Source organism: Podarcis bocagei (genome assembly GCF_964188305.1).
Source record: "Podarcis bocagei genome assembly, chromosome: 11".
Lineage (NCBI taxonomy): Eukaryota > Metazoa > Chordata > Lepidosauria > Squamata > Lacertidae > Podarcis > Podarcis bocagei.
Window position 1 is genome coordinate 21,194,660 of NC_138136.1, and position 24,652 is coordinate 21,219,311.

At 41.6% G+C, this 24,652-nt stretch overlaps 1 protein-coding gene across 2 annotated transcripts in view; it reads right to left on the reverse strand.

The window, feature by feature from the left end:
- The window catches only part of KCNN2 (potassium calcium-activated channel subfamily N member 2), a 94,472-nt gene that overhangs the window by 12,634 nt on the left and 57,186 nt on the right, over positions 1–24,652 (reverse strand). For both annotated transcript variants that reach the window (XM_081213653.1, XM_081213652.1), the window contains one exon: positions 13,011–13,152. In XM_081213653.1, coding sequence (XP_081069779.1) covers positions 13,011–13,152 — 142 coding nt within the window. The remainder of the gene's footprint in view (positions 1–13,010; positions 13,153–24,652) is intronic.

Sequence of the window (24,652 nt, forward strand, 5' to 3'; positions counted from 1 at the left end):
TCTCTCACACACACACACCTCACACACACTCTGGTTTTTCTAGAAACCACCTACTTTTCTTTCAGGGACTGAATCCACCTCCTGTTTCCTGGCTGAACAATGTTGCATAGAAACTAGTTTTGGGAAAGAAGGGATTGGCACGAAGCATTATGTAGCTCTTTTTTAAAAGACAAATGAATAGCTGCACTTTTGCTTCCTGAACTATTGTGTTCCCATTTTCCCAACAATACAAGCTCTATTCTGTCTTCCGTATACTCTGCTTTCCTTTTCAAGTCTACCCTCTCATTTTTAATAGGGGGAATCATACCTATTAGTACTGGATCAGAGTCAGGGCAAGTATAAATCCTTTTTTTTTCTGGAAAAGCTTAGAACAAACTGTGATTCATGATATAAAGAGGTTTCTTTTTTAAAAAAGAAAAAAAGTCAGGCCTCCATAAATGTACAAAAGAGCTTCAAAAACACGTAAATTATTTTTGAACTCCACGGCTCCTCCCTGCTATACACGGTCTGTGCAGCATATTCTCCAGAAGCTTAACCATTTCCAACAAATGATTATATGCTACAGCTGGTACTTCAATGACTAATTAACCTTCGGAGAAAGAAAGCAAAAAAGCCTTTGTTAAAAATGTCACCAAGCTCACAATGAATAGAGGGAACATCTTGAGATGTCTAGGCAAAGACCAGTAGCTAGGAGTCCTTTAACAAAACACAATATATATATATATATAAACAAGGTACAAGATTTGGTTAAGCATGGAGATTTGGCTTAAGATGATTCATTTGTCCACATGCTAGTGTAAGACAAATCAGGGAGCCACACTGCTTAGGTCCAGAACTAAAAAGTACAGCCGACTGAATTCAAAGCAGGAGGAAAACAATCACAACTGTCTGCAGAAAATCTCACACTTCTATAGCAGTTTGGTTCTACAGCTGTTCTCATGCTGCTGCTTCCACAGCACATTGTGCAAGAAGCAGAGCATATCCAAATTTACTTGCACTTTCCTCGTGAAATGACACAAATCGCCCCTTCTTCTGTGGCTTCTAACTGTGGAAGGGCACTGCTGCATCCAACTCAGAATTTGGATTCAGAGTTGTGGTTCAGTTTCATTTTTATGTGAGGCACGGAATAGTTCTGATATTTACTAAATCCTACTTTCCCCCTTGAAAATCCAACACAGGGATTATCTACATAGGTACACATAAGCTCACAGGCATTCCCTGGTTCCCACAGGGTAAACCCCCACTATACACACTGAAGTTTGACTTGACAGAAGTATTATGTTGCACCCAATAGAACAAGCTGCAACGTCTGCTTGGTTGTGTGTGTGGAGGGGCAACAGTTTCTCCAGTTTGCAGATGGGCCCAAAATGGTTGGCAGCCCCTGATCTAATGGAACATATAAAATACGGCGACAGGAGTTAGCCACTTGCGCAGAATTCAAGACACAACAAAGGACGACGGAACTAGTTTAACTGAGAGAATATATCTGTCTGATATACATGAACATGAACCCATAATCCTAGTTGTGATCTGGAATTGCCATTCAAACAGAGTTGTGGAGAATAGCTTTGGCTATTCTTCTATGAAAGAAAAGAGAGAGGCTTCTTTGTGTTTATGAAGAGTTTGTTTGTCTCAGATTAGTTCTGTCCTATGTTATAATAATAATAATAATAATAATAATAATAATAATAATAATAATAATAATAATAATAATTTATTATTTATACCCCGCCCATCTGGCTGGGCTTCCCCAGCCACTCTGGGCGGCTTCCAAAAGAATATCAAAATACTATAATACATCAAACATTAAAAGCTTCCCGAAACAGGGCTGCCTTCAGATGTCTTCTAAAAGCCTGGTAGTTGTTGTTCTCTTTGACATCTGGTGGGAGGGTGTTCCACAGGGAAGGCACCACTACCGAGAAGGCCCTCTGCCTGGTTCCCTGTAATTTGGCTTCTCGCAGTGAGGGAACCACCAGAAGGCCCTCGGTGCTGGACCTCAGTATCCGGGTAGAACGATGGGGGTGGAGACGCTCCTTCAGATATACGGGACCAAGGCCGTTTAGGGCTTTAAAGGTCAGCACCAACACTTTGAATTGTGCTCAGAAACGAATGTTATAAATCAAGCACTGCTAGGAGTTGTTTCTTTTTGTTTTGCAATGTATTTCTTATCAATAAAAACTTTGGTGTGGCATGAGCACATTTTTATCCTGAAGGTGTGGCCCAGAGAAGAGTTTGAGAACCAGTGCCATAATACAAGTGACAGATCTGATTCTTTGGCTTGGCTTGCATGTCTCATTTATGTATAGTTCTTTGCTACTGTATATTGCTCATTTACATACAGTGGTACCTCAGGTTACATACGCTTCAGGTTACAGACTCCGCTAACCCAGAAATAGTACCTCGGGTTAAGAACATTGCTTCAGGATGAGAAGAGAAATTGTGCTCCGGCGGCGCGGCAGCAGCGGGAGGCCCCATTAGCTAAAGTGGTGCTTCAGGTTAAGAACAGTTTCAGGTTAAGAACTGACCTCCGGAACGAATTAAGCATGTAACCAGAGGTACCACTGTATATAAAATCAGTGAATGCATTTCAATGTATGCAACTTGAGAATGAGTAACATGAAATATCATTTTCCATATCCTGAGTGAAAAAAGCATTTGGGTTTTCAATAACTCTGCCCAGCAAACTCCTTAAAGACTGCAACAATTTGGACAAATTTTAATTCTTAGATATTATTTTAATGAATTTTTTATTACAGGCCAACACAGCTAGTTTTCATTTTTGAATGACTTGGAGAGTATTGAATTCAGCCATTCAAAAACAGTATCCTAAACTGGAGGAAGTGGATTTTATAGCATAGGGAGATGGGGCTTTATTTTCTGAAGGTAATTCCCTTCCAGCCACTAGGAAAAGCTACTTAATTTGACTTCAGTTTACTCTTTTTTAACCTAGTACACTACCTAAAATTAATCTCCAGCTCTGAAAATATAAGAATTACCACATTTCCCTATGTGTGTTTTGCTTAAAGCTACAGAACTGCTGGATTTTATATCTGTTAAAAATTTGGGAATTGGCCAATGTCCATTTGTCTATTTCTTCCTCTTAGGATCTCTAGGTGCAATCTAAAAACAGCAAAGCACCTAGAAGAACCTTATATGATAAAACTGCTATCTTGTCTTACGCTTCAGCTAAAGACCAATACCAATGTAAACTTTATGGTTTCAACGAAAAAGCAGCCTTCCTCCCCCCAAAAATTTCCTTAACACCTAAGCCTGATAAAGGGCTTTGAAGAACTCAAAAGTTTGATCACTAATTTGTGGCATTTTGCTGAGGTAATAAAGGTATTTCCCTACTATGATTTCTTTTTCTTATGGCCCAACACAGCTGCCTTTGCTTCTCTTCTTCCTGGTAGTTTTTTTTAATCCCCCAAAAGATATCTGTTTTTCAAAAGTTTTGCTTTAAATGTAGCCCCCACCCTCTTCCTTTATTTATATTATATTATTTATAGTTATCGATAATTTTAAAAACCTTAATAAATTAGCAATAAGGAGGAGATACATTTATTTATTTTTTGCAAATATCTGTTGCCTATCAGTAAGACACACACTTCCAGAGAGCAAAATGAGAGAGCAGTCAAGTTTGAAAGTCAACTGGCTACACGTTAGGTCAGGGGTAGGCAACCCAAGGCCCGTTGGCCAGATGTGGCCCAATCGCCTTCTCATTCCGGCCCGCGGATGGTCAGGGAATCAGCATTTTTCTTTACATGAGTAGAATGTGTCCTTTAAAAAAAAATGCATCTCTGGATTATTTGTGGGGCCTGCCTGGTGTTTTTACATGAGTAGAATGTGTTCCTTTATTTAAAATGCATCTCTGGGTTATTTGTGGGGCATAGGAATTCATTCATTCCCCCACCATATAGTCTGGCCCACCACATGGTCTGAGGGACAGAGGACCGGCCCATGGCTGAAAAAGGTTGCTGACCCCTGCGTTAGGTACTCTCCTTTATGACTCTCAGGAAAACACCACTGAACTCTCCCGCTCCTTCTAGACATCTCAAGCAGTTTTGAGTTCAGCCAAATAAGAGGCGGATTGCTGTCTTTGCCCACAAAATACTCTTCTATACTTGCCTGTGCCTGGGAGAAGATAGCTGACCCATTTCTTGCTCATTTCCCTTGGGATCCAAAGAAGAAGAAAGTAGGTCCGCTTTACAGACAATGATGGGAAATTTAGTTCTCACCAGAAAATGCACAACAATCCGCCTTCTCCTCTGAATAAAATGAAAGGCCTGTAAGAATTTAAATAGACATTCCATTCATTCTGGGATCCCTAGGTGGAGAGCCAACCAAATGGGCCAGTTAAAAAAAGCGCTGCGGCTAAAAAATAAATAAATAAATTCCAAAAGAAGCAATTATTGGAGGAATGAGAGCAAAATCCATTCCTGAGATAGGTTTTAAGACAAGTAAGACCACCTGCAACAAGAAGCTGCAGCCTGGAAGTAACAAACAGAAATGCATTCCATTAGGGGGAAATGTGTCACAAAAAATGTGTATATTAGACAGAACTGGATACAAAAAAAATGGGCATTTTAGGTGCGGGAGCATGCAATATCTAAATGTGCTTGGGTCTTGCTGACTTGCTGTTCCATGGGCAGAGGTGTCATAGTAACAAAGGTACCACTACAGCAGATAGAAATCTGAAATCCGGTATAAAACATGGGTATAATGCAGTGCAAACTACTTTTTAATTCTCTTGCTTAGGGAAGTCTGTGGCATGGCAATGACTAGCACAAGTAGTGCCTTAGTTTGCTCAGAGGTTGTTGTGCTGCACAATCACCCATGAGCAAGGAAGGCATAGACAGGGCAGAAAGTTGGGGAATTCTCCACTCCCATGCTCAAAGCAGCCTCCAACTGAGAGTGAGAGAGGCTTTCAACAGTGAATCACATCTGACTGGAATATTTCTATCTACGATCTTTTTAGACTTCTAAGGCAGTGGAAATACTGCTATATTGTTTATGTTTCACTGGTATCTACTACTTTCCCTTTCCCTTTTCAATTATTCAAGTTTTTATTACATCAGAAATTTTCAATTGGCCTTTTCTGAACCTTCCTAAAAGAAACGTATAATTCAATCCCTTATTAGCAAAGCTAATTATGTTGTTGATACCAAAATAATTTACATAGCTCTAAGAATTGAACATCCCCCTCCCAGAAAAAATGGCAGCCATTAAGCATTTTTTCTCAGTCGTCAAAAAACCACAAAGGTATATAATAAGTTTTTAATTTCTCCACAATACAGAACTTGGTCGAAGTCACTGAAGCTTCAATGCTACGGTCCCTGGGAGAAAGTCTCAGGGACACGGGATACCTTGGGTCCTACTTGTTAGGATATAGTTCTGTTCCAGCTTAAAAGGGAACAGGCTGTTGTGTGTCACATGCCTGTTTACTTCCAGCTTCTTGCTGGGAACTTCCGTTTGTATGTAGCTTTTTTCTGGCTGTTTTTTCCTGGACATGGAGGAGAGCAGTCATGTTTTTCCTTTGTTCTGAACAACGTTGAATAAAGCTGTAAATATGCTCTCCTGTATGCATCTTTCGTCATGGAGACTCTGCTGAAAGGGTGTGCATGGGTCTTGGAATGTCTCTGAGGCTCGTGTCGCTAATTGATTGATGCTGTTCCCCAGGAGACCTGTGATCGTCTGGAGATAACTGGGGGCCTGCCTGATGCCTCCGTCTCCCTGGCAGTATCCCAACACTACTCTCTGACACTGGAGACAGAGCTATGAAAGTGAGAGTGATGTCGGGTCCCCACTCTGAGCCCAAACAACATCAGAGCTCCGATGTCAGCACGGGGCATGTGGAGAAGATGTTCAGGGACAGCTCTGGGGCAGTAGGGGGCATGTGGTGAAGGGCACTTATGCAGAGGCACCAGCTTCTCCGGAGGATTGGGGGCCCTAACGTGATGCCACGCAACGGCCTCTGAATATTGAGGGGGCCCATCCCCTTAAAAAAATATATATTGGGGACCGAAACTTCCTCGGTCCCTAGGAGTTGGTGTGCTTGCACTTATGGAAAGGAGCCAAATTGTCTGGGTTCCCCAGCATCCCCAAAGTAAGGAAAGACCATCGGTTCTCAACCTGTGGGTCTCCAGATGTTGTTGGACATCATCCCTGAGCTCTGGCCTTGCTAGTTAGGGATGATGGGAGTTGTAGTCCAACAACATCTGGGGACCCACAGGCTGAGAACCGCTGATTTAGACCATCTGTGTGTGGAAGACTGAAAGATTAAAACACTATCATTTGCAGGAAGTCATCACATCAGTTCATTATAAGGCATGTCGGTGTGTACTAAGGGTGGGTGAGTCTGTCAATTTCTGTTTCTTTCCATCGCTCATTTTTTCCAGTCTTGAGTTCAGTTTTCCACATCAGTTTGCAATTTATTGATTTTTTTAAAAGGCCTCATGAAAATTCACCAGCATTTTCATGTGAATGTCTCCTAACAGGCACGTTTGTGTATGCAATTTTGCTTTATACACACATTTTGCAAAGCAAACTCTCCCTAATGTAGTGTATTTGATAGGCTCCCCCCCCCAGCAATATTTGCATTTTCATGTACACTTTGAACCAAAATATTTATTTTGGGAGACATTTCTCACCTTCAGAATTGCATTGCGAAATTCCAAAAAGTGTGAATTTTCATAAGCTGTGTTTTGGTTTGCAGATTGTTTTGGAAAGTGAAAATTGGGTAGGTTTTGGAAAGTGAAAATTGGGTAGGTTTTAAATGTCAAGTGAATCAAACTGCTCCCCCATCCCTAGTATGTAGTAAGGGCATGTACAAGATTCAGCCTGGATACAATTTTGGCATACTTTTCAGCCACTTTCATTACTGCATCAAAAACCAATCAGGCACAATCTTGCATCTGCTGTTTGTGTGGCATCTATGTGACTGTCTCATTATATGTCAAATGGGCAGGATTCAACCAGTGAGTTCTGCCAGTGAAAGCCGCACAAGGACATCCACTTGCGGGTGATGAAAGAACTCTAGGAACATTGTGCGGGGAGAGAACAGGGATTGTTCTGCCCGGCAAGCCAAAATTCTTGCCCTGACGTAACAATTGCCTCTGGGTGACGCTTAATTTCTCCCAGTGTTCTCCTGTGGCTACAATGGATGGGGTTGTCAAGAGAAGAGACCCTCACTTTAAGCTACAGTAAGATAAAATATTCAGATATTAAGGGAACTGTGACCTGCCAGTGACAATTTGTCTTATGCTATCTATATTCAATTCTTCAGTGAACATCAGTATGTTTAATCTACTTCTCTGGAATGCTACAAGCAAGAGAAAATCAAGTCTGCCATCCATTGTTGTATTCGATATCTCATAATCAAAGATATATGATCCCTGAAGATGGAAGTTCTATTCCAAGTTATGACATTTAAGCTATTAATAGGCCAATTCTCTATGAAACGGGGAACGTTCATTCGAAAGCCACTAATATTAGAGGCTATGACAATATCATGTTGATATAAACTTATTATGCTCTGCACAAATCATTGCTTCCATTTGTTCATGTCAAGCTATCTGAGCTGAACTACCCACATAGTGGTAACATTTATGCATGCCTTCTCCTCGGGAATTGGTAAATCTTGCTTCCTCTCCACATGCCGTTGTTCATTACAGTGGTACCTCAGGCTACAGATGCTTCAGGTTACAGACTGCACTAACCCAGAAATAGTACCTCGGGTTAAAAACTTTGCTTCAGGATGAGAACAGAAATCGTGCGGTGGCGGCAAGAGGCCCCATTAGCTAAAGTGGTACCTCAGGTTAAGAACAGTTTCAGGTTAAGAACGGACCTCCGGAACAAATTAACTTCTTAACCCGAGGTACCACTGTAGTGAACACAGCTCTTTTGTCCCCTTTGGTACGTATCCCTTTGGGAGCAGCCAGCAGGGAGCGCTGTTTGCACACACCTCGCCTCCTGGCACCAGCATCTTAAGAGGGGGAGAAGCAAAGCGGCAGGGAGGTTGGTGCTGTGTGGATGCACCAAAAGCAGTGCTGGGCTGCCTCCACCATAGCGCCCGCATATGCCTGACTTTCTCACCACCTGGCCCTCACCTTCCAGGTATGCCCCATTGTTGGCAGTATTGGGAAGTGTGTTGCATACTGTCAGCCCTCCCCGCAAGCTGACCCTGATCCCGTTTATTTTGCATTAATGGAAAATGAGCCCATGGTGTTGCACACTTGCTCTCTGTTTCATCAATGTCGTTGTGACTTAGTATATTGCACTCTTCCAGGTAGAAGCTCCCCATACTCCTGGATGATGATAATGCTAATGCTAATGCTAATGCTAATAATAATAATAATAATAATAATAATAATAATAATAATAATAATAATAATAATATACTTAGTATACCTGAAGGAGCATCTCCACCCCCATCATTCTGCCCGGATGCTGAGGTCAGTGCTGAGGGCCTTCTGGCAGTTCCCTCACTGCAAGAAGCAAAGCTACAGGGAACCAGGCAGAGGGCCTTCTCGGTGGTGGTGCCCGCCCTGTGGAACGCCCTCCCATCAGATGTCAAGGAAATAAACAACTACCTGACTTTTAGATGACATTGAAGGCAGCCCTGTTTAGGGAAGTTTTTAATGTGTGACATTTTGATGTATTTTTAATCTTTGTTGGAAGCCACCCAGAGTGGCTGGGGAAGCCCAGCCAGATGGGCGGGGGTACAAATAATAAATCATTATATTATTATTAGCTGCCCATCTGACTGGGTTGCCTCAGCTACTCTTGGTGGCTTTAATGCTCAAGTAGGACTGCTGAAAGTACTCTAAGGAAAGGTAACAGGCACCCTTTTCTTCAACAGGAAGTGAACCATATAAAGAGCATAGCGCAAGATGATCCTTATGAGCTCCGCTGAATGCCCCCAGTCAGCATGGTTTGAAGTATCTCACATTCATGGATAATTCAGAATGCTGAAGCGATCCAATCCCCAACGTTAATGCCATCTCAGAATGCCCTTTGTCTTGAGCCTATCCAGGGAACCATCAACCCCCAGTGCAGAAAATACATGACTGTATTATGTCACCCAAAATAATAACGGTGGCAAATATAAGGCTACAATATTTTCCATGGAACGTGTTTAGAAGCGGGGGTGAGCACTGACCACAAGATTTGGTTCAGCATTTTGGAAAACAGCCGGCATCAATCTGAAGTGCTATGTACATTGTTTGGTTTGCCTCAAGGTCCATCCAAATCGGTTTCATTTTCCCCCTTCCCCCCATTTCATTACTGGAAAAACAAAACAACCCTTTATCCCTTCTGGCAGAAGTAGATGGTATTTGCAAGCATGCTAACCCCTACAGAGTGGAAAAAGTCTGCCAAATGACAAATAGATGCAGGGAAGTTCTGCCAGGTACCTTAAAAAAAAAAGTTTTGATTTTAGCAGATACTTCTCTGCAACCTTCTTTTTTTTTTTGACATCTGGATTGCTAAGGCGCCCCAGGGACTCTGATTTGTGCTACCTCATACAATTCCTACTTTGCTTCTGACAAGCCCAACATTCCTTTGAAGCACTCCATTTTGGCTCAGGATTCAAATCTCACGCACACCTCTCTTTACAATACTAGCTAACTCATAAAGTACACTAGAGACACAATACAATTGAAGAGTACAATTCCTTACTCCTGAGCATTTTTAAGCTTCAGGGTTTCAGATGGATATATTTCAGTATGCGTGTACCTCTCCCACTGAAAATAAATGGGGCCTAAAGTGCTTATGTTTCCTTGGATCATGTGCGATATTACCATTATTACTACAGTATTTACTCATATGCTCTAGTGTAATTGCTCCATAACTTCTCTTCACAGTATTCGGTCCTCAACAGCTGTGTTCTGCTACATCCTGTGTGTGAGCCTACACCATAGAGATAGAGAAAGAAAGAGACATGGCAAAAATGTATAGGACAAGTACAAATATATGCTGGAAATGCAAAGAAAAAGAAGGTACCTTTTATCATATGTGGTGGACTTGTAAGGTAATAAAAGCTTTCTGGGAGATGATATATAATGAAATGAAAAAAAATGTTTAAAATAACCTTTGTTAAAAAAAACACACCATAAGTTTTCTTATTAGGAATTATAGGTACTGACATTCCAAAGGATCAGAAAAGACTTTTTATGTATGGAACAACAGCCGCCTGGATGTTACTAGCCCAGAGATGGAAAGAAGACAAGGTCCCTACCAGAGAGGAATGGCAAACCAATCTGTTGGACTATGCTGAAATGGCAAAACTTGAAAACTCAGAAACCAAGAGGACAAAAACTTTATTAAAAAATGGAAAAAATTTACAAGTTATTTAGGAGACCACTGTAAGCGGATTGGCAGGATTTTGATTTCACTTGTAGTGTAACAAATACCATGGACAATATGGATTGATATAAAAGTTAGTGTATTGAAGAATAGGTAAAGGTAAAGGTACCCCTGCCCGTACGGGCCAGTCTTGACAGACTCTGGGGTTGTGCGCTCATCTCACTCTATAGGCCGGGAGCCAGCGCTGTCCGCAGACACTTCCGGGTCATGTGGCCAGCGTGACAAGCTGCATCTGGCGAGCCAGCGCAGCACACGGAACGCCATTTACCTTCCCGCTGGTAAGCGGTACCTATTTATCTACTTGCACCCAGGGGTGCTTTCGAACTGCTAGGTTGGCAGACGCTGGGACTGAGCAGCGGGAGCGCACCCCGCCGCGGGGATTCGAACCGCCGACCTTTCGATCGGCAAGCCCTAGGCGCTGAGGCTTTTACCCACAGCGCCACCCGCGTCCCATTGAAGAATATGCAGTTGTAAATCTTCTAAATAGGACCCCATGGAAGGGGTGGAGGGAAGTCTTGAGATTCAGAGGAATCTCTGTAGATGGACATATATTTGGATTTTTATAACTTTGTACTTGTAAAACCAAATAAAAATGATTTCCAGAAAGAGAGAGAGAGAAAGAGAGAGAAGGCTAGATATATTACATTCCCCACTCCACTGTATTTGGGCGTCTTTAATCTGGACAGTTTATGACTGATTCAGACATCTTGGTTTTGTGGATGTGGGAATTACTGCAGTGTCCTCAGGATTCTACAGTAGGGCTATCACATTATCTACCACATCAGATCCTTCAGAGTTTTTGTATATTGCTTTTTCGATCATTTAAGGAAATTGGCAACAGGCCAGAACAAACCCTCTTCAAACAGGGGCAAGAAGTCCTGTGATGGATTCCCAGAGGCTCCATGTAGAGAGGCGGGTACAATTTGTCACATAGAGAAATATATGTGTAGTTAAACAGAAAGTAGCTGTAGTCACATACTGATTTGTATGAATCAGCTAACACTGACAGGCTTTCCATCCACCCACCCATTTGGTGGCCAGTAGAAGACCAGCTTAACCAGTAGAAGAAAGTGGAGGGACACCTCAGATCAGTCCAGTGCCCCTCACCCAGCCCAGCAGAAGGGGGTCTGGATTGCAGTCTAAGTCTTTCTCCATAAAGTAGGCCACTATATCAAATCACTATTTCAGCTGGCCTTTCCTTTCCTTTCTTCAGTTCCACTATATTCGTTGAGGAAATTAGGGCCCCCAAATGGAGAGGGCATTATTCAGAATTCCCTTTACACAATTTTCTGGGGTGCCCCTTCCTGGCAAAGTCATCCCTCGCCATGGTCAGTCATATCCTAATGCTCCCTAGGCAAAACTACCATTACGTACTCCATGTGTGACAGCTCTTAAAAAGTGTTCAGAAACTCCAGCTACCACTGGAGTATATGAAAGCATATTAAAGGTCACTTTCTTCCATATATGCCCCCATGTGCCCTTGCTCTGGATGCCACTGCCAAAAAAAGTTCAGCAGATGTGCACTTATAACAGAAACCTCTTGGTAGTGCAGCCAGCATTGTTGAACGCCCTCCCCAGAGAGATCTGCCATTTTCAGGCTCTTCAGAAAGCCTTTATAATGTATTTTATGCATACAAATTCTTTTTATTGGGATTGCAATGTTTTTCTTTTCATTTTAAATCATTGCTTTATCACTGATAAAGAAAAAATCAGGATACAAATTATTAAAAAATATAACATTAGGAGAAACAAAGATAGATATAATTTTATTATTATACTTGGCTTAAAAAAACCAACCCAATCCCTTACTTATTACAAAGTGGTTTGTCCTTTTCACTGCCACTGCATATAGCAATGAAGTATACGGTAATAATAGATGCATCCAGTGCTTTCCCCCCCTAATAAAATGTTTAGGGGTACTCTCATTTTCCTACCCATACTGAAATACTGCCTCTCAATGAGGCCAAACTTAGATTCGCAAAATTTTTAGGGGTATGTGTACCCCTGCGTCCCCCCAGAAAAAAAAGCACTGGATGTATTAATGCAAAGATGTTAGAGGGGAAACCACTAGAGCCGTTTCATAAAAGCAAAATCACTCAGTCTATTGTAAGACAAATTTAGAAACTATTAGGTCTGACATTATAATTCAGGGGAGGCAAAAAGAAGAGGCAGAAATGTGGTGATTGCCATATATGACATGAATGGTAGCTGAGATATTTGATGCTCAGAATATCAACTTGTTTAGCTCAGTTTGTAAACATTTCCTAAGAAAAGCAGGAAGTGAATTCCCGAAGACAGTGATCAGGAGTGTCATGCTGTAATCCTATAAATACTGGGTTGGAGCCATGTTTCATCATGCTTAGAACAGACCGCTGAAATCAATGGAATCAATTATCTCAATCAGAATACTCTAACCATGATGGGAAGTCAGGGTGCAACTTACTTACCTGGGAATAAGTCCCACAGAACTCAATAGGACACCTGTATAGACATGTACCGGTCTATGGACAGTAGTATACAAATGACCAAAGATTTAACAAACAATTTTACATTAATAATACGTGTTGTTAAACCAGTGAAGTTGTTCTGAAAACAATTCACCCAAGAAACTCACAAGAAATGTGGAAATTAAAACTAGGGGCACTCACCATTATTCCAGTAAGCAAGCAGACTCCTTTCCCACAGTATGTGTTAGGTACCATATCACCATATCCAATGGAGAGAAAAGTTATTGAAATCAACCACATTGCTCCAAGGAAGTTGCTAGTAACATCCTGTTGGTCATGATACCTGAAAAAGAAAATTATAATCTCTTTAACCACAAATTCTTCAACTGTGTTTTTCTTTTTTGGCTTTGAAAAGAACTTTGGCAGCTTGTTCCTTCTCAAGAATAGCTTTGTTACTTGAAACATATGCTTAAGATGCACGTTTTGTCCCCTATGGGGCTCCCCACAAATACATACATGAAGCAGCATATACAGTACATGTATATGGGTTGTTGCTATCAACGTGGACAACACTGATCTCCTCTTAGGGGAGAAAAGCGCTTGGGATGGAAATAGTCTGTTAAAAGAACCATAAGTCTTCAGCTTCTTTCATACAAAAAAGGAAACCAAACCTGCAGAAGATTTGATTCCTAGATTTGTAGAGTTGGAAAGGACCACTAGGGCCATCTAGTCAATTCCTTGGAATGCAAGCATTTTTTTGCCCAACCTAGGGCTTGAACACACGACCCTGAGATTAAGAGTATTGTGCTCTACTGACTAAGCTACTGACTGACATATTGCTTGGGATTTCTTAGTGTTCCACCCTTCACAAGCCAGTTGGACAGGTAAGTGAACCAGTCATAGGATATCAGATGATTTAAATTTACTTGCTGTAGCTGTGAAGGCAGAATTTGGAGCACTCTCTGAGTGCACTCCTGATTCTTCCTTTCCACCTTGAATTCAGTGCCTTTTGAATTGGCACCTCTTTTGGTCACTATGCAGGGCAACAGAAAAAGTCACTGAATTCAACAAGCACCAAATTGAAGAATTGACAAGAAAGGAAGGACCATGAACACACTTACAGATAGGCAAATCTCAATTTTAGTCTCCCTTAATTTCTCATTTTTCCCTGTCTTAAGTTTAATTTTACACTCCAGTTTGCATTTTTTAAAATAATAATAACAACAACAGAACGGCTAACAACAGTAAAAATAGCACAGTTTACATAAAATCACAGTCAATTAATTGAAATACATTCTAAAATCAGTTCAGATTTTAAGTTCAGTTCAGAATTAAAATCAGTTCAGAATTAATGGCAACCCTTGGGCTAGAGTTCTATGAAGATTACAGAAGGAGAGAGGGGGTCAGACTATGCCTTGGCCAAAGGCCTGGTGGAACAGCTCTGTCTTGCAGGCCCTGCAGAAAGATGTCAAGTCCCGCAGCGCCCTAGTATCTTGTGACAGAGCGTTCCACCAGATCGGAGCCACAGCCGAAAAAGCCCTGGCTCTGGTTGAGGCCAGCCTAACCTCCCTGTGGCCTGGGATCTCCAAGATGTTTTTATTTGAATACCGTAAGTTCCTCTGTGGGACTTACCAGGAGAGGTGGTCCCGTAGGTACGAGGGTCCTAGGCCGTCGTATAAGGCTTTAAAGGTTAAAACCAGCACCTTAAACCTGATCCTGTACTCCATTCATCAGCTCTCTAATGCGAATTTCTCTTAATATAGACATTTGTGTTTGCAGTTTTCTTAATATACTCTTGGTTGCAAAGCAATTTCCCCTAATACATTTTGCATGTCGTTTTTACAAATGTGTGCATTTTAATGCACAGTTCACCCTAGCAGTAAATGCATTTTTTAATACTCATTAGTTCTCTGGACAATTCAACTGCAAAATCAGAAGTGTGGATTTTGAAGAATGGCTGTGTTTTGGTTCTTATATTGTTTTGGAAACTGCAAATTAGATTCGCCTTTAAATGTGAATCGGATCAAATCTCTTCCCCAGCCCTACTTATATAGTGCACCCCCAGTTCTTCCTTTGGAATGTGGCACCATGGATTCCCAAGTCCAGCGCCCGATGCCACATGATGACATGGGATGGCCAAATGGGATTGTTTTTCTCAAAACTATCTCATAGGCCAAATGGAGAGGCCTGGCGGGTCTAATTAGGCCTGGAGGTTCCCCACTACTGAACTAAAACATAATGTAATAACTTAATATGAAACCATTAAACATAAGAACACAACAGAAAATAAAAACAGAAAACAGTGAAATACAGTAAAGGTAGAGAATCCCTGGACAGTTAAGTCCAGTAAAATTTGACTATCGGATACAGCACTCATCTTGCTTCAGGCCAAGGAAGCAGGAGTTTGTCTGCAGACAGCTTTCTGGATCATGTGGCCAGCATAACTAAACCGATTCTGGTAAAACAAGGCACTGTGACAAGTGCCAGAGAGCACGGAAATGCCGTATACCTTTCTACCACAGTGGTACCTATTTATCTACTGGTTTGTTTTCGAACTGCTAGGTTGGCAAGAGCTTGGACAAAGCAATGGGAGCTCACCCCTTCGTGTGGACTCAAACTGCCAAGCTTCTGCTTGGCAAGCCCAAGAGGCTCAGTGGTTTAGACCACAGCGCCACCCGCTCCCTAGTGAAATACAACAGAGGCAAGCTGAAACACTTCTGAAATGACATTGAATTCCACCTGACACATTTTCAGGAGGCACCTAAAACAGATTACCTTGAGACTTGCAGAGGGAAAGGTATTCTAGATTACAGGGCCACCCACAGAAAAAGGCCTCTTTCTGGGTCATTGCCCCATACCAATCTGATGGGCGCAGTGCCACAATAATAAATCCTAACATATCCAAAACACAGATCTATTATCAGTATCACAATAAGCCACCAATTAAATCCAAGTTAAAAGCATAAAAGCTCGGGAATTAAAAGAAAACAAGCTGGAGAAGACAAATTTCAGATAGGTTAGGGGAATTAAAGAAGAATATATGCACATACTGTAGCTATTACTGGTATTACCAGTTCAGACATTGCTAATCACAACAATGCTTAGCAGTGCTATGCTATATTTTAACAGCAGAATTAACCGAAGCAGTTTCACAGGTTTCGCTTGAGAGAAGAATCTTAATTATCAATGTCCTTCAGATGACTTTCCCACCATGTATGTATCCCTATTTAGTAACACACTGCTCTGTGGTGCTGATCAAACGTTTTCTCAGTTTTTAGCTGTAAGGCAAGGCAATACCAGAAAAAATCCAGTGTGAATGATATTATACAGCTGCGATTTAACAGAACTTAATTTACTGTATTAGTAGTCTCATTTTTCTTCGGCAAAGCCATTAGGTTCATAATAAACAATTCTAAAGCCACTGACTTGCAAGCAATACCCCTGGTGTCATGAAAAGAATCCCTTAAGGACTGCTGCAACAGACATCCTGATCTTATAATCACCGATTCAACAGTGCACAGCCTGACTTGCAGCAATGTAGCTGTTTCCTCATCATGGGAAAATTAAGTGTAGAGCAGGTCAGTCTTGTCGTGCAATTTGCTGAGCAACCTCAGTCTGGAATGTGCAATAAAAAAAATAAGATACATGAGCAAAAAAAGCCTCTGTAGTAGGTGGTCTTCAGAAATAATTTCCCTGTAGTTCTACACTGTTTCATTCATTTGTTTTATTTGCAAGCTACTTTTCCACACACACAAAATCATTCTCGAAGTGGCTTACAAGCAAGAAAACAATACATTCCTAAACCAAACACTGCAAAAATAATTTCATAATAACACAGCAAAACAACACAATAGCAAACATAACAACATGCAAATAACAAACAATTCAGAACTATAAAAATAAAAAGATTATATATACAGCATCCAGTAACAAAATAACAGGGGAGTTTTACGGTTTCACCTTGGTCCTACCGAAAACTTCACAATTCCTTTCATAATTCTTTTGAATCACAACCAACTAGGCAGTCCAGCTTCCAAGTTCTTTCAAATTGGAGCCTCAAGTGACCCTAGCAAATACATTATGGGATGACCTACAATGGTTCTCTGGACCCAAGGGCATTCTGTCAAAAAGCTGGCCACCCTTTTTCCCCGGTCATTGTCTCTGGATTCTAGAAATGATGGTACAGCATCACATAGCATCTTTTCTCAGAGTTCTTTGAAGCTCATGTTTCAAAGCACTGACAACCAAGCTGCTACCAAGTAGGGATTGTGGGGGGATTGAGTTTAGTTCACATTCAATGGTGAAGTTCACTTTCTGGAACAATATGAGAATAAAACACACAGCCACCCTTCAAAATTCGCACTTAACTGAATTTTGCAATGCAGTTTCCCAACCAATGTTTACAAAAATGCAAAATTGTGTATGTTAACCACAACTGCATACAGAAGGAGACATTCACACAAAAATGCTTTAATAATTTTATGAGGATTTTAAAAAAAAATCTACCTATCATTGCGGAAATGTGGAGAACTAAATTTTAGATTGGAAAAATGAGAAACTGCGAGAACCAAAATTGACAGATCTTTCCATCCCTACTGCTGAACATGTCAAAGCTCCAGGTGGGGTTTTAGATGGTGAATCAAAAAGAAATGTTTGGACAACATTGTACATTGCTGTAAAAAAAGGGGGGGAACCCTGTCTCAAAGTCATTCAACTTTCACTCACGCCGCCTTTTGGTGGAAGAAGTGAACAGGGTAGAATATTAATTTGGGAATATAAATTAATTTCAGAGAAATTTATTTAGAGGTATAGGGTAATGAGGAATGGGGGTAAATTAGTTGAAGGAGCATTTATTTGGAGTAGAATCTGGATGGAAAATCATCTGGAGGTAAATTAACTAAAGATGAATTGAAGGTGTGTGCTGGGCAGGTTTATCAATTCGGGATGGGGTGCAAATAAATCAACATATTTTGAGGAGTGCGCCGGATGGATACTTGAAGTAAATTTATTGAAGGAGTAACTGTAGATGAGAAATTAATTTGTTTACTTTCTGTGAAAGGGGTGTTCTGCTGCAGCAGAGAAACGTGGGATCAAACAAATAGTTTGATGTTGTGGGTTCAGATCCCGTCACTGTCTTGTACCAAGTTTCTTGGTCAAGTTATTTATCTCTCACCCTATATTCTTTACACACACAGACACACACACACACACACACTACTTAATTTTGCTTTCAACCACTCTGTTACCATCTTGGGTGATGGACAATATACAAATCTCTTACTAATAATAAAGAAATGTGTGGCATGAACTGTAATCTGCTCACTTCCTCAAGCTTTCTGCTTGGTATGTAGGTGATTTGCTGCTTTTCAAATGTAGCACAGCTGTTGTCTTGATTACATTGATCTATGGAGCTTGGTATCATGTGGGATGGTGGTATTGTTTAATACAGTGGAATATCTAAAAACATATGCAAATTCTGTGTATAGTCCACCTCCTGACCCACCAGCTCCACTGGCTGGCATTTGACCAGCTGGGTACCAGCTCCTGACCCGTCAGGCTCTCCCTCTTCACTGCCAGTTTTCCTGTAGGTATAGCTTGGCAGAGCGGGCAGATCTTGTAACATGCCAACAATATTCTTTGGACTTCTACTGTTTGGTTTATTGCCATACCTAAAGTGAAAAATGCTAAACCTCACTATTTGGACTTTATGTTGGCTACATTCATCTGTTGCTGTAGCTTATCCCTTTTGGTTTATTGGCACACATGAAGTGAAAAGTTTTACCTTCACACTGGATGATAGAGAGAAAGATTTTTGCAAAAGAGAAATGTCGGCGTTCTGAAGACAAAGACATAGCAAAGCACTGGAAAGAAAACCAACCATATGAAATGCTTCTCCTAGGGATTTAAATTCCTATGTACGTATTTTGCATGCATATTACAGTGGTGCCTCGCAAGACGAAATTAATCCGTTCCACGAGCCTCTTCGTCTAGCGGTTTTTTCGTCTTACGAAGCAACCCTATTAGCGGCTTAGCGGATTAGCGCTATTAGCGGTTTAGCGGCTATTAAAGGCTTAGCGGCTATTAAAGGCTTAGTGGATTAGCGGCTAAAAGGCTATTAGCGGCTATTAAAGGCTTAGCGGATTAGCGGCTAAAAGGCTATTAGCGGCTTAGCAGCTTAGAAAAAGGGGGGGAGCGGAAAAAAATCGGAACACTTGCAAGACGTTTTCGTCTTGCAAAGCAAGCCCATAGGGAAAATCATCTTGCGAAGCAGCTCAAAAACGGAAAACCCTTTCGTCTAGCGGGTTTTCCGTCTTGCGAGGCATTCGTCTTGCGGGGCACCACTGTACTATAGTTGCATGAACAGACTTCCGTCTCCTGCCCTGAACAATTCCTGAGAATTCACATTATCTAAGCTTAAGTTAGGGTGCACTGTGCATCTTTCGAATACAGAGGAAGGCTTCTGACTCGAAAACAGAGAAGAGGAAAATGGAGACATGGCATCTTTCATCGTTGCTAGCTTTATGCAAATGCAAACACAGATGAGACAACAGGTTTCATTCAAAGTGCCTACTGTTAAGCTTTAATAGTTAATGAAATGTTATGACAGCTGCAGAGACAGGCTTGGCTTTTATATCCTCTACTGGATCTTCAGAAACACAACACAAAGGCAGGTGTCTGTGTGTGAGAGTGAAATTTACAACAGGAAACACCTTAAAGCAAGTTAGGGGCCTGCAGTTGGTAGATCAGCAAGTAATGTCAATGTGGGTCATGCAACAGAGATGAGGAGTTAGCAAAATATGACTCATTTGTAGTGATTTGTTCTGCTGCAAATCCTCCCAATTAGCTCCACAAAAACATAGAATCATAGAAATGTAAAGTTGGAAGCGACCAAAGGGGTCACCTAGTCCAAGCCCCTGAAATGCAGAAATGTTTTTGCCCAACACAGGGCTTGAATCCACAACCCTGAGATTAAGAGTCTCATGCTCCACCGACTGAGCTATGTGGGTAGACCTTGTACCATATCTGGTAAACACATACATATTGGGTTTAAATAGTACTACATCGCAACAGGTGGGAATTCAAGGGCAAACGACAGCTCAAATAAGCACTTCAAATATATTTTACACAGGAGAAAAACCACATAGTGAGTAAAAAGAAGCTTTTAGAAAGAAACTCCACTCAGGGCTACTGATTGCATTAAATAATAGTGTGGAACCTCTAACCCACAGGCAAGCCATGGCTACCTGGCCCACACTTGACATATGATGTCAAATGTCAAGCAGGTAAAAACATGGGTCAGTGGAAAGCTGGATCTACAGGCATCACCAATCAGCAGACGGGCAGCAACTGCAGAGTACAATGCCTTTGGAAGCACCATCAATCAGCTGATTGTTGGCTTTGTTCCTTTACCCAAACAGTTTGAACCACATAGGCAAAGGAAAATGGATTACTTGACAACATTGTGGCATCAGGTGATTTTAAAGTGGGAAGCCCCATTCACCTACTGAACATGGCTCATGGGGGAATTAAGGAACCAGCATACTGGATTATTTAAATTCCCCATCCCTACATTAAACTATGAGTGACAATGTTTTTTGATTTGTGGCAATCATCTGACAAAATAAGTTAATTAAAGAAGCAAAATACATTGTTTGAAGCATGGCAGATGAGCATAAAATAGTTATAGCCCCATTAGTGAAAGCATGCCTCTAGTTAAGAACAGTTTCAGGTTAAGAAAGGACCTCCGGAACGAATTAAGTTCGTAACTAGAGGTACCACTGTACTGTACACTGTACATTTAAAGCACATTGCCTCCCCCCCAAAGAATCCTGGGAGCTCTAATTTGTTAAGGGTGCTGGGATTTGTAGCTCTATGTGGGGTAAACTGTAGTTCCCAGGATTCCTTAGGGGAAGAAATGTGCTTTAAATACAATGTATGTACACAGTATTAATTAACAATGTTTTGCATTTTAAAAGCTGAGCAAATTAACTCTTGACTAATGATGTTTTTTGTGAAAATTTTCCATTTTGTAACCTATTATCTATATTTTTAGAGGCTGGATTAGTACAGATGGACTAAATAAACTAGCCATTTGTTAAGTCTAGTCTACTCCCCTATTATGTTTGAAAGAAAGTACCAAATTACTGGCCACTGACAATTCTGACAAATTACTGGCAGCTGACAATTCTGGAATAAATTGGTCCAAAAATCACCACGCACACTGCCCAAACCTCGTTCACAACCTGCAGGAAGACATCAACCACCAATTTGTGCTTGTGTTTCCCAGACACATTTGTTTGGCTGTTGATGAAGACAGATGACTCAGCCAGATAATTCTCAACTTTACAACGGAGCATTATATAATTTGTGGAATCTAACACTAGCACTTTTGCATTGCCACATCTCTTATCAGGAAAGTATTCTGGAATGATGCAACATGGCGTTCAAAATTGTAAGAATGAAAAGCAGAAATATCCATCTACCATGATACACTTTAATAGAATTTGAACTTTGCAACAGCCCAATCCTTCAAAGAGAAGGTTGAGGAGAAACTTCTGCAGGACTCTTCAAGCAAAGAGGCACTGAGTTTTCCAAGAAGGTGAAAGTACAATGTGCACTGGCAGCAGATTATATTCTGGAGGAAATGTTCATATTAAGCATGAATACGAGCAGGCCTAAAAAATATTCACTAGTAACTGAAATGTTCCTGCTCCTTCTCACACTATGCTGCTGACTTTGGCAGGGAAAGAATCACTCACAAAAGTTGTTATTTATATTTTTTAAGGCAATAGTCCAGATTCCTTTACTATCCGAGGTCCATAGTACAAATTGTAATTGTGGAGTCCTCCTTTCCCTTAATATGGCTCAAATGCACATTATGACTCCCAACATTATTACTTTTTTGCTTGCAATTGTGTCTGTGGTGAGTGATACATCTCACTTTAATGGTTACAATAGCTGCCTGTTATCTGATCACAATTGCTACCCATCATTCCTCCTTGACAGCTGTTTCACATTCATCTTAATGCCAACAAGTAAAAAAAAAAAGAATTAAACTTTGCTTCTCAGCTTATCTGCTGCTTCATGCGGAGCTGCTTGCCTCAATTTAGCCTGATCAACACTGATAATCTCATGAATACAGTTCGTGGTCCAGCACTTTGCTTTCTTAAAAGGTAAAGGGACCCTTGACCATTAGGTCCAGTCACGGATGACTCTGGGGTTGCGGTGCTCATCTCGCTTTATTGGCTGAGGGAGCCAGCGTACAGCTTCCGGGTCATGTGGCCAGTATGACTAAGCCGCTTCTGGCGAACCAGAGCAGCACACGGAAACATCGTTTACCTTCCTGCTGGAGTGGTATCTATTTATCTACTTGCACTTTGACGTGCTTTCAAACTGCTAGGTTGACAGGAGCAGGGACCGAGCAATGGGAGCTCACTCCGTCGCAGGGATTCGAACTGCCAACCTTCTGATCGGCAAGCCCTAGGCTCTGTGGTTTAACCCACAGCGCCCCCGTGTCCCTTGCTTTCTTAAACAATAAAACAAAAATTACTGAGAAGATTAATAGACAGAAAGTTAATGTTGCCGGTGGGGGGGACACGGACTTCCAGATATCCCCTCCCCCCCAAAAAAAATAATCCTGCAAAACACTACTGATCTGAGCAAAGCAGAGCCCTGTTAAACGTTATACAGCTAGACTAATTATAGCGAAAACGGTACAGCCCACTAAATTTGAAACTTGTCAATTTGACACTGAGTGGAATAACTAGCTATTAGACGTCCCCCAAAATAATAAATCTTCTGTCTTTTCATCACTCGTTTAAATAATAGGTGGTTGGAGAGTGGTTTCTTTCTTTCTTTCTTTCTTTTTCTCCTCAATACACTGCAGGATTTATACATATATTCTTCTTTTAATTCATTTACTGGCAGGTCATCTTAGTACAGGGAAGAGGAGCTGTGTGACCTTCCCAGTCCTACCAACCAGATGTCAAATGAGACGCAGGTACTCAACATGATGGGGAGCAGGAGTGAGATTGTGCAAATCTTGAGCACTTGCACCCCATGTGGCATTATATGCCTGGTAGGGGGAAGCGAGGGCACCTGCTACTTTCCTATGCAACGACTCTTGTCAGCCCCAGTATGAGTATGTAGTGAGCCTCAGTCACATGGACATGAACGAAAAGCAAAACATCAGAAAGGACGCTAACGAACAGGTCCAAAATATATGACATTTCCATGTAAACAGAGAACCTGAAACGGGATGCTTACAAGCACGTTGTGCAGGATGTCATTTAGGGATTGAACTGGGTACTTTCTTCAACTTCTACCAGTCAGGGAAGATGTGTTGAAACATTAGTCGTAAGTACTAATTGTGGTTTTGTGTGCCGCACACTAGAAGATTAGCAGTGGGACTCCATAACCTGCTTTGTTCCCATGTCATACTCTTCAGATAGCCCGTTCAGTCCAAGTAAGCATCAAAAGGAGCTGCCGTGATTGGAAAAGTTGTATGAATGAAGCTCAGCATAGCAAGAATCACTTTCAGTAACCTTTGATAAGATAAAGAAAGATAGAAATTAAAATACTGCTAGTTATTACAGTGGTACCTCTGCTTATGAACTTAATTCGTTTTGGAGGTCCGTCCTTAAGCTGAAACCATTCTTCTCCTGAGGCGTGCTTTCACTAATGGGGTCTCCTGCTCTGTGCGCCTCTGGTGCACAATTTCTGTTCACATCCTGGGACAAAGTTTGCAACCAGGAGCAGCTCCTTCCGGGTTAGCGCAGCTCATAACCTGACGCGTTTGTAACCAGGAGCGTTTGTAACCAGAGGTACCACAGTATTAAAGGTAAAGGTAAAGGGACCCCTGACCATTAGGTCCAGTCACGGATGACTCTGGGGTTGTGGCGCTCATCTCGCTTTACTCACTGAGGGAGCCGGCGTACAGCTTCCAGGTCATGTGGTCAGCATGACTAAACTGCTTCTGGTGAACCAGAGCAGTGCACGGAAACGCCGTTTACCTTCCCATTGGAGTGGTACCTATTTATCTACCGTATTTTTTTGCTCTATAAGACACAGTTTTTCACTCCTAAAAAGTAAGAGGAAATGTGTGTGCATCTTATGGAGCGAATGCAGGCTGCGCAGCTATCTCAGAAGCCAGAACAGTGGAAGGGATCGCTGCGCAGCGCACCCTCTTGCTGTTCTAGCTTCTGGCTTAGCCACACAAAGCCTCTTCAGGGCAGGGGGAGCCTTCATCCCACTGCCCTGAAGAGGCTTCACACGGCTATCCCAGAAGCCAGAACAGCAAGAGGGATCGCTGCACAGCAATCCCTCTTGCTGTTCTGGCTTCTGGGATTCAGAATATTTTTTTTCTTGTTTTCCTCCTCCAAAAACTAGGTGTGTCTTATGGTCTGGTGCATCTTATAGAGCAAAAAATATGGTACTTGCACTTCGTGCTTTTGAACTGCTAGGCTGGCAGAAGCTGGGACCGAACAACGGGAGCCCACCCCGTCACAGGGATTTGAGCCACTATATTAGCCTTCTGCATTTGATCAAGAGAGCTCCATTCCCTGAAAACTTGTTAAGGGTCACACAACTTTGTTGTTGTGGCTGCAGAAAGGTGACCTAGCCACGCTTTTAGAAGTTGCTGAAGTTGCCGAACAAACACAGAGTGAGTGGTCCACTATAGATGTTCACACAAAAGAGGGCTTCACACAGTTAAAGAGCAATTAGGTCATATTGCTGGTCCCACCTAGAGAGCAAGTGAGTTAAGCACTGATGCCTGCAGCATGGAAATCTATGCATGCAGACCTCTGTCTGAGTAGCTTTCCTCCTGTTCTGGAATTATAGAA